Source organism: Lipophrys pholis, assembly GCF_963383615.2.
Source record: "Lipophrys pholis genome assembly, chromosome: 1".
NCBI classification, from domain to species: Eukaryota; Metazoa; Chordata; class Actinopteri; order Blenniiformes; family Blenniidae; genus Lipophrys; species Lipophrys pholis.
Genome location: NC_137635.1, coordinates 6,916,616 through 6,926,725, shown reverse-complemented (window position 1 = coordinate 6,926,725; position 10,110 = coordinate 6,916,616). Strand labels below are relative to the sequence as shown.

The 10,110-nt window shown below is 49.2% G+C and overlaps 2 protein-coding genes across 6 annotated transcripts; one reads left to right on the top strand and one right to left on the bottom strand.

Annotated features, from left to right (window-relative positions):
- Nucleotides 1-567: 567 nt before the first annotated feature.
- LOC308110585 (protein VCF1) lies at nt 568-3,060 on the top strand. Its single transcript, XM_080464978.1, has 3 exons — nt 568-1,091; nt 1,339-1,444; nt 1,528-3,060. The coding sequence occupies exons 1-3, from the start codon at nt 1,075-1,077 to the stop codon at nt 1,762-1,764; spliced, it is 360 nt and encodes a 119-aa protein (XP_080321104.1). The 5' UTR covers nt 568-1,074; the 3' UTR covers nt 1,765-3,060.
- Nucleotides 2,819-9,879, bottom strand: tepsin (TEPSIN adaptor related protein complex 4 accessory protein). Of its 5 annotated transcripts, none has more exons than XM_080464929.1 (13): nt 9,788-9,876; nt 9,356-9,428; nt 8,464-8,555; nt 8,256-8,349; nt 8,096-8,163; nt 7,925-8,006; nt 6,901-6,972; nt 6,596-6,784; nt 6,334-6,520; nt 6,139-6,252; nt 5,004-5,082; nt 4,781-4,915; nt 2,819-4,624 (listed from the first exon to the last, which is right to left on the bottom strand). In XM_080464929.1, the coding sequence occupies exons 1-13, from the start codon at nt 9,824-9,826 to the stop codon at nt 4,001-4,003; spliced, it is 1,848 nt and encodes a 615-aa protein (XP_080321055.1). In that variant the 5' UTR covers nt 9,827-9,876; the 3' UTR covers nt 2,819-4,000. The 5 variants fall into 5 exon arrangements, with proteins under 5 accessions (XP_080321055.1, XP_080321054.1, XP_080321056.1 ...); XM_080464928.1 differs by having other exon boundaries at nt 3,098-4,624; nt 6,596-6,787; nt 9,788-9,879; XM_080464930.1 differs by having other exon boundaries at nt 3,098-4,624; nt 6,334-6,517; nt 6,596-6,787; nt 9,788-9,869.
- Between the last annotated feature and the right edge of the window lie 231 nt (nt 9,880-10,110).

The following is a 10,110-nucleotide window of genomic DNA, read 5'->3' as shown; positions in this document are numbered from 1 at the left end:
ATCGTTCATTGTTCTCCTTTGGTGTTTAGTGTTCAGCATTGAACCCATTCTCTTCATAGTGCATAGTGGATGATGGACTAGTGACCTGTCCATTCTGTACCCACTGCTGATAAAAAAAACTTTATTCAGGATAAATATTGTCAACAGGACAAATTGCATTATTATTATTATCTCAGAATTATGAGATAATTATCTCATAAAGTCAGAAAAACTGAGTCAAATCCATTTTTTTCATCTGAATGCAATACTCTTCCGTAAATGTAACTCAAACAAAGATGAAAACAAAAAAAGTGTTCATTTACAAATAATATTCTGAAAGGTTCCGGAAGTGTGGCTCCACAGCAGCAGGTATTTATAACTACTTCCTGAAACCTCAAAAAGCTAATTTGTTCATTGCAGCGCGTTCCGTTCAACACATTTCCTCTACATCATCCTCAAACGTATATTTCCCCAGAATTCGGGTCTTTAATCGATCATAAAAAGACAGAATTGATCAATTTTACCTCGCACGAGCTGAGGAGCGCTTGTGCAGGCTGACCGTGGGGGCTCGGTTTGATGACCTCATGTAAACAGAGGGGCGGAGCTTCTTACTTTGAGAACAGCCAGAGGAGTCGGGCTCGCATAATCACTCCGCGGAGTCAATAAACTCACCCCGGACAGCGAGAACCGCCGCTTTAACTTGACTTTCGCGATATTTTCGAGCTCGCGTGACAAGTACGTGACAATCTTTACTGCGGCCGACGGGGAAGCGGACGTGATACGAAAGGGGAAGAAGTTTGTTAGTTAGCCCGAGCGCAGCTAACGGGGCTAGCGCGGGCTGGAGCGCTAGCAGCTAGCGGGCTAGCCGGCTCGCCCTCCGCAGTCATGCCCGCAGAGCGGCCACGTTTCACTGCGTGAGGCGGGGCGCCGAGCGGCCGGGCGGGTGACCGGCTCCCGGGCGGCCTGCGGCGGGGTTGTGCCCTCCAGCTGGGCGGACAGCGGGACGCAGCGAGATGGTGTGGAGGCTGTGACACCGCCAGAACTTCAACGAGGAGGGTCAACATTTTATATATCGGTGCCAAAAAGACTGAAGACATGTTGACTGACAACAGGTACGACCGGAGGATCGTTATTCTACACGTGTAATAAAGCAGCAGTTACGGTGATGGCATGTAAATTAACGTATTAAAATGGTAGGGCCTCATTCATGATCATGTAACTGCCTGAGTGTGAGAGTGTGTTGCTATTTTTGGTTCCTCTTCATGTTCTGTCTTTCTGATCCCCTCCTCTTCCTCCTCCTCCCCCCTGCATCACTTCTGTCACACAACCTCCCGTTCCTTCCATTTCTGCTCCTCACAGGAAGCGACACCGGAGCTGTGACAGTGAGGAGGACCAGCAGCTGCCACCTCAGGCCAAGAGGTCTGGAGGGGGTCCCTGCCTGCTAGTGTCGGATCTGGACTCGGAGGTGAGGCCGGGTTCATGACGCTGGGTCCAGTGTGTTCCAGTCCATCTCAGGATTGTGTGATTCACAGCTCTGATGCTCCGCAGTGCTCCAGCAGTGACAGCAGCAACGGGATCAGTAGTCCGGAGAGAGCGATGGTGGCCACCGCCAGGCCGTGCATACACGGCCAGAACATCAGCCCCAAGCCGGAGGACTCCACCGGCTCCTTGCAGCAGGGTTTCCATGGCAACGGCAGGAGTGTCTCCTACGACCACATCAACAGAGTCCTGAGGGAGGCGCACTTCAGCAGCCTTCAGACCAGAGGGCGTCCGGGCTCGACATGACCGTGACCTCCGACCCCTCGCTCGACGGCGGCGGCGGCTCCTGTTTTGGAAAAGTCCGGAGCGACACACTCAGCCGGGTGTGGAGGAGCTTCATGTGGGGAGACCCCCACCTCAACATGTACCATTTGTCAAGACCATAAGCACATCCGCCTTTCCATGGCCCAGCCACTGTGGTTTAATGTGCAGTATTGATGTGTGTGCGTGCGTGTGTGTGTGTACGCACCCTGTGCACTTTATAAAGAGGCGTCATTCTCTTTACATTGCGTGCGTTGATGGGTGGACATTTTCATTGGTGCTAATCACGAGGAGAGTGTGACGATAATGATCCAAAGTGCTTGCAGAAACTAAATAAAGCGAAGCACTTTACTCAATAATTCCTCCGTTTCCTCTCGACTGGCAAAGTCAGTCGCATGTTTGCTTCCGTGAACGGAGTCGCTGCAGTCCTGTTCCAAACAAAACAAAAACAACCAAAAGATGAACTCCCAAGGAGCATTGCTAGAGCGATTCAGTTTAAAGAGCATTCTTGGCCTAGTTTTTCTTTCTCCAACCAAAGTTATTTAAAATGAGTCTCTGGCAGGTCAGTGAGTCTGAAGACTTGACCCGAGCCTCGCCACCAGAATCCAACTTTAGATTAGATCCAGGTTAATTATAGCGCAGGACGCTGCAGCAGTGGCGCCGGGCTCAGGGCTTCACACGGCTCACACCAATAATCCACAACTGGACGGAAAATTCCACGGCGTTCTACACATCGTGTACCTGCGTGTCATAAGCCTGTCAGCCATACTTGTCTATGGACGGTTACAGATGACCAGTACACTGTGTCGCAAAAAAGAACAGGATGTGAAAGTGATTCATGTTATGTAATTTTCCAAAATCATTTGACATTGAAATAAAGTGTTGCTAACAGCGTCTGATATGTGGAGCAGCGGTTTGTTTCTTCTTCTGCAGTTTGCGTCAGGAAAACCATTTCAAGGTAAAGGTCAGAGGTCGGCAACCCGCGGCTCTTTAGCGCCTCCAGTGGCTCCATGAGGCGTCCACAAGTTCTACATGAAGAAACTTCACTTATTTTTTATTACATTGACACACCAGAGTCATTAAGGTCTCGTAACTCCCGGATAAAAAGCGATTTTATAAAAGAAAAGAAAAAACTGCTTCAAAGGAATTTTCAAACTACAAAAAAAGCTGTAAAATAGCAAAATGGCTAAAATCAGCAACAGTGAGAAGCTGCTCGGGAAGAGGCAGGTATTTTCTGCCTGCAAATCTTTGAAATAAATAAAAAGGAACACAGTCACCGCCAACATGAACTCCCTATAGTTTTTTTTTTTTTTTTTTTAATGGTGCACTCTTTAAACACTCACATGGGCACATTTCATCGACTCCAGCTTAGAATAAATAAATAAACCTAAGAGCTTAGTACCAAAAATAATGGAAGACGACCCATTTGTCGGTTTAACATCATAAAAACAACTGTAGTGCAAATTAGAAACGCAGGGGGTTTCCTCATACGTGTCCTTTCTGTGTTTTTAACGAAATCCTGAGATAAAGCAACGGTCCAGCGTTCCGCCTCACAGAGCAACACAACGTATCTGAGCGGAACGAAATTCTATTGTTTAATGACGTTTTAAGGCAAAATAATGTTAAATTCAAGACAAACATACCTGGTAAATATTCCAAATTCAATAACTAACATTTCACACATCAGGAGATCGTCTGGCACAAAGAGGAGAAACTTTCCTCCAAACAAAACGTTGCATGTTTATGTCACTGGAGGGCCGACGTCCACGTGTTTTCTGACCGTCTTATTTCAACGGAGGAAACGCCGTCCCTGCTGCGACTGGTGTTCTAATAAAGGAGACATTTCAGGTTTTCTCCTGTCCAATCAGATCAACGGAACTCAACAGAGAGGAGTTCACCAGCAGCAGCAGCAGCAGCAGCAGCTCGCTGAACTTTCCAGAATGGTGTTTTGTTTTCGTTGTACAGAGAAGTTTCTGTTCGCGTCACGGAAACAAACCACGACCGCAGCATCGCGTTTCCCTTCCAACGGCTCAGACACCCCGTAGAGACGCTGCTCAACGTCCCGCTGCTCTTTTATTTCCGTCTCACAAAGAAACAGGAAGTGGACGAAGGCCCAAACACGTCAGAGGTTGGAAAATTCAAACGAAGGTTTCTGAGGATGAAACGCGCCCAATGACATCGTTGGTTTAGAGACTAAGAGTTCTTAAAAGTCCACCGCCAGTCAGGAGTTGAGGAATGAGAAAGCCGAGACCGTCTGGCTGCTGCAAACTGAAGGAGCTTCCTGTTCGGTTCCACCGGCACCGCCAGGCAGTGGTTCCCACTGCGGCCTCGCAGAGGTCACCAGCTCCATGCCGCTGAACAGGGACGGCCGGCTCTGACGGCGCCGCTCGCTCTGGACCAGCTGGGGATCATCAGCGGCCACCTGGTCGTCTTCATCACTGTTCTTCATCTGCGGTGGCTTAGAGCCGCCGGGAGCCGCGTTCAGGCTGGACGGAGGACGGAACTGAACAAGTGTCACGTCTAACGGCTGCTTCAGCAGCAGGTCGTCCTGGAGGTCACCGCCTGCTGCCTGATGGCTGCTGCTCGCCGCATCCTGCCGCTCCGCCGCATCCTGCCGTTCTGCGTCCTGTCGCTCTACGTCCTGCCGCTCCTCCGCGTCCTGCCGCTCCTCCGCGTCCTGCCGCTCCGCTGCGTCCTGCCGTTCTGCGTCCTGCCGCTCCTCCGCCGCCGTGTCCTGCCGTTCTGCGTCCTGCCGCCCCGAGTCCTGCCGCTCTGCTGCTGCATCCTGCCGCCCTGCTGCCGCCGGCTGAGAGCCGCCCATCAGCGCCTCCAACTGCCGCAGAATCTGGTGAGAGGCGACAAGCAGACGGAACACGCACATTGTGATTTCCTTCAGCTCCGTCTTGATTGTCTCGTTCAGTTTCACCAATTTTAGTTCAAGTTAAACTTCCTGGACCCGCTACAGAGGAGCTGAAGAGCCACGTGTGTGGCCGGTTCCGACCTTGGTGGCTTTGTTGGCCACCGGCCCCGGAGGCCCGTCGCTCAGCTGGCGGAGTCGGCCTTGTGTGGCTCCCAACGTTTGCTCCAGAGAGAGGAGGTCAGAGGTCATGAGGCAGGAAACGGCACACAGGGCTCGCTGCGGGGTCGGAGGAACGGAACATCAGGGGGAGAGAAACAAGCTGGACGTAATGAAGTTACTGAGTTAGTCGAGGTTAATGACTTACCATCTTAACGGTGTGTGAGGGATCCTGGAGTTTGCAGCAGAGCAGCTCCACCACCACCTCACAGTTCAGAATGCAGCACCTGACGGACACAAATCTCACTATGAAGCCTGAAACTCACAAAAACATTCAAGAAATCCAGACAAACACATTATAGCAGGAAAACAGCGTCACATGCAGTGAAACTGAACAATTCTGTGAAACAATGATTTTTTTCATGTCACTCTAAATATTTAATCCCACAAACTTTGATAAAAGCTGTAAAGGTCCCACATTGTTGTCATTTTTCCAACGGCAATGCAATCAAAGTGTGTTTCCCCAAATCCTGAACGTCAATCTAAACGTCCCTCAAGGGAAGTAGAGGATGTTTCTGTGTCTATTCACGCCTCCTCCAGGCCCGTCTGGGGAGAGGTGCTTGTCGGTGTTTCAGATTAAGTGGTTCTCCTGCTAACTGGTGACCTTTAAGCGTCCCATGTTGCTGGTAACAACAGACGTTAAAAACGCGACAGAAATCCGCAGCCGTCCCGATGAACGCCGTTTAGCAACGTTTACAGTGTTCAAGTGTCGTTACCTTTTGAGCCTCATGTTGTTACTCGCAGCAACGATGGAGGCCAAAGGAAGTTGATCACTATTTAACAGGGAAACCAGTTAATCCAAAACACTGGTATGAACACACTGGAACATTTGTGTGTTTGTGTGAAGATTTGTGTGTCCAGACTAATTTGACAGATAAACGGAGCAGTAGACGTTCACAGGACCTCATAGACACATAAACTGGACTACATACACAGATTCTGTCACACACACACACCCACACCCACATCTGCATTTGATGACGATGCCGCGCCGACAGTAGGAGCTGATTTAGTCGCCATCAGGACAAACGGATGGAAATCTGACTGAATGTTGAAGTAAACAGTTTGTGTGTCTTGGCAAGAAACAAACAATCTCCTTCTTTACTAAACTCTCATGACTTGGTCCTAGAAAGACAAATATAAGTTTCCAAAGCCTGGTGATGACAGTCAAAGCAAAAAATATGATTTGGAACTTCCCCACAGTGGATGTATAAAGTATCCATCTATCTATCTATCTATCTATCTATCTATCTATCCATCATTAGAGGAGTGGTGCCACTGACTCTTTGATGAAGTGCTGACTCTCGTCTCTGGACAGAAACGCTCGGGAGCCTTCGGTTAGCGTGTTGATGAGCGCCATCTCCTGGCCGCAGTCCCCCAACTGCAAAGCTTCAACCCTGAGAATCACAGGGAAATTTCAACCCCAGGTGACCTGTAACTCCTGTGCTATGAATTTATGGGCGGAGTCTGCGTCTCACCGCTCTGATAGGTCCCCACTGCTCTCCCTGCTGGCCCCTGATTGGCTCCCTGTGCCGGCAGACTTGCTTCCCACCGACGCTCTGCTGTTGGTGTTGATGTCCTGAGAGGAGTTATGAGACGAGCTGTGGCCGCTGTCGGTCTCCTCCCAGCCTCCGCCCACCTGTCCCGGACTCCGCCTGGCCACTGCTGAGGTCAAGACACGCCACATGGTCAACTTCCAGGTTTTAAATGTCCTGCTCAAGATCCGGGCTTGTCTCAGACCTTTTGGCCTGCAGGCAGGCAGGTTGTAGGCACACGCTGGGACGGCCACCTCGATGGGTGCAGGGGGTGCCACAACGGCTCTGTAATGGTTGTCATGGAGACGGATGCCCTGCTGCTCGGTCGGGGGAAGAACGGCACTCGCCACCACCTCCGCTGCTTTCTGGATCTTGTCCAGTATCGAGTCGGTGCCTGCTGGACGGCACAGACGCAGACATGATGGTGCAGAAATGTACAAACACAATCATTTAGTGTGTGTGTGTGTGTGTGTGTGTGTGTGTGTGTGTGTGTGTGTGTGTGTGTGTCACCTGTTGCTTGCTTTCCCGGACTGTAACCAAAACCCTGCATTCGTGACCGGTGGGTGGTTGCTGAGCCCATACCTGAAGAGAAAGAAAGAAAGAAACGGAGGCTCTACAGCAGCGGCGTTGAACCTGCAGCTCTGGAGCCACATGTGGCTCCTCAGCTCCTCTGAAGTGGTCCCATCAAGCTTTCACAATAATGTCAAGTTAATAAACATTTTGTTTTCATTCTAAGCCAGCCGTCGCTTTGAGGAAAAGAAACAACAGAAGAAAAAAAGAAAAGAAAAACAGAAAGAAGTAGGAAAGAAGAAAAAAGTTAAAGAAAGGTTAAAAAGAAAATAAAAAAGAGAAAAATAGAACAAAGGGAAAAGAAAGAATGAAAAGAAATCAAAGTCACGTGGATCAATAAGTCTGATATTTGAAGATATTAAATGTATGAGATGAATCCGGCTTCAATTCTCCACCTCACCATCAGCACCACCAGGTTCCTCGTCTCCAAAATGTGCTGCTCAAGGTTCAAAGTTTGTGTCCCGGTACGAAAATTCTCCGGCAAAGTTTATTTCTTCGGATCACAAACTTTGCGTGGGAAGTGGCGTACGTATCTTTCGGGACCCGTTTTGTGCTTCAGCAACCTTTATAAATGAGGCCCCAGGACTCTCATGCGACGTGTGAAGTTTGAGCCTGAACGGACAATGTTAAGGGTATTTACAGTATACTTCCTGTTTGATGGCGAATATTTTAAGTTTGTGGCGTGGGCACATCCACACCCTCAAGTGGAGCTATGACTGGGATTCATGTGATGAAGACTGGACTGTGATGCAACCTGTGAAATCTGAGGCAGAACGGCGCACGTTCAGGTTATTTTCACTCCACTTCCTGTATCCAGCAAGTGGCGCCATGGCTGATGGGCGTACTATTGTTGTATGACTGTGATGAGCACCGGACTCTGATGCAGTGCGTCACGTCTGAGGTCGATCTGATCACGTTCAGTGTCGTCGTGGTCGTGAGGAATTGTTTATGACCATTAACTCACCCATTGTTGTTTGAGCTGTGCCGAGTGCACAGACACTGTTTTTGGTAGAAAATGAGTCGGTGAAAAGTAACCGGGCCACCTCCTGTGAAGAACACGTGTCATGTTAGACGTCCAGTCAGCGCTGAGTAGTTATGATGTGCCGACGCAGAGAACATGAAGTCCTGATCCCACCTGTGCTGTATTCCTGACTTTCTGGTAGAGCGCGGTGCCGTGGACGGGATCAGGAGGGCCGCTGTACACTGAGGAACCACACAACAGCATGAACATTCACACAACTGAGGCCTGATGGAAGGTGGAGCGAGAAGAAAGCAGGAGGTGACGGGCGGCTCACCTGAAGCTTGCTGGATGAAGGTGGAGTTTCTTCTGAGTTCTGTAAGGAAATGGTTTGAGGCATGACCACAAAGATGGACAAAGATCTTCAGCACCTGAAACACCCACAAGTGAGATCACAACTCTGCGCGTGATGGACAGATAATGAAGAAGGCAGATGTGCTGAATGCTAATGCAACCTTCCTGAGAGGCAGCTGGCAGGTTCTCACCTTCAGTTTGACGTGGCACGACTCCACCTGCAGCCGCTCCAGAAGGTATTCCAACAAACACTGACCGCAGCCCGAAGACTCATGGGAGATTTCTACAGTGTGACCGCGGTTAAAGAAGTGAGATCTCATTGTAGAAAGTTACACCCAAAGGATTTCTGTTTAAAACACTTGACGTTTACACGCGTGTGAATTGTGAGTAGCAGCTCTGGGACATTGTACCATTTCAAACAAAAGGCCATTCGAGGCCCAGCCGAAGCTTTAAAGAGTCATATTATGAAAACTCCACTTTCTAAAGGTTCTCCAGCAGTACTAATCGTCCCCATACCTGGACTGACGCCCCAGAATTGAAGACAGTCTGTCCTCTCTCTCCCTGGCTTGTTTCAGGTTTTATAAAGTGAGTTGCTCCAACCAGCCAATCAGAAATCAAACCCTATATAGTGTCATCGGGGGTTTAGCCAATCCTAATCAAGGTAGGACCTCCCTTTGACTCCTCCCACAATTAGGCAGTTCTGCTCTGGCACATGGCACCACGAGAGGAAGTACTTCCTCCTCTTCCCAAGATGGGCATGTGTGGTCGGAGCCAGTCCAGCTCACACAGACACAGCAGATTCTGAATCCAGCTCCTATGATCCAATATTCAAATGAGGAAAATCAAAGAGGAGCTAGAAACTTCTGGACCAGGCCAAGAGGAGGAGTAGAACTGCTGGAAAATATGAGAACTTTAAGCCACTGAGATGCGAAACCAGGATACTGGATCGACGCGTTGATTGTGTTGACTGAATGAATATCTGAGTGTTATGTGCAGTCCTATGTCCAGATAGAAGGAATGGACAGATAGAAATCCTCTGGAGGTCAGCAGAGGATGAGATCGCAACAATCTGCTATAGGATACTCCCAATTTCTTGGAAAAGGTAGCCTGGACAGGGAGTTTCATCATCTGCTGTGGCCTTCATCAGTGTGGGCACCTGGATGATGTTGAGGAGACACTGGATTAGAATATTCAGAGAAAAACCTTTTATCTCATCAACTAAAAGCTTTAGTAGGTCTGAAAGCTGGCAACTAAACCAGGCACAACACCGGGGATTTCTTATATGAGTTTAACACCATGTGATTAGCAGAGCCTCAGTGAAGTAGAACCTGATTAAAGACATAAACAAGACGAAGTGTCAGATCTGTTAGCCTGTTAGCTTCGAAGCGACAGCAGCTGCGGTCTCAGGAGCATAGCGGATTCTAACAAGCACGTCAACATCCCGTCGCTCTCAAAACGCTTCTTTGCACTGCTCGTGATCTCCAGAAGAAAATTACAAGTGTCAGCGTCACTTACTTTTTGAAGAAAGGCTAATCTTTCCATAAATGTTGCCATGATTTTGCAAACCTACTCTGGCTACTCATCTTCTTCCAAGGGCTGCGAGAGATGGGCGGGTCTCGTGTTAGCCAATCAAACACCAGCATGCAGGAACCCCCGTATGCCTATTGGCTGTAGGAAGAGTTACGTATAGCACAACCGCGAATCACCATGGGGGAAATTCTTGATTGACAAGGCAAACAGCCAATCATCTTGTCGGATCTCGCGGTGGGCGTTGAGCAGACGGGGGTCAACAATATGGCGCCGCCCGTGGTGCTCATGATCGCGATCGCCTCATCTGC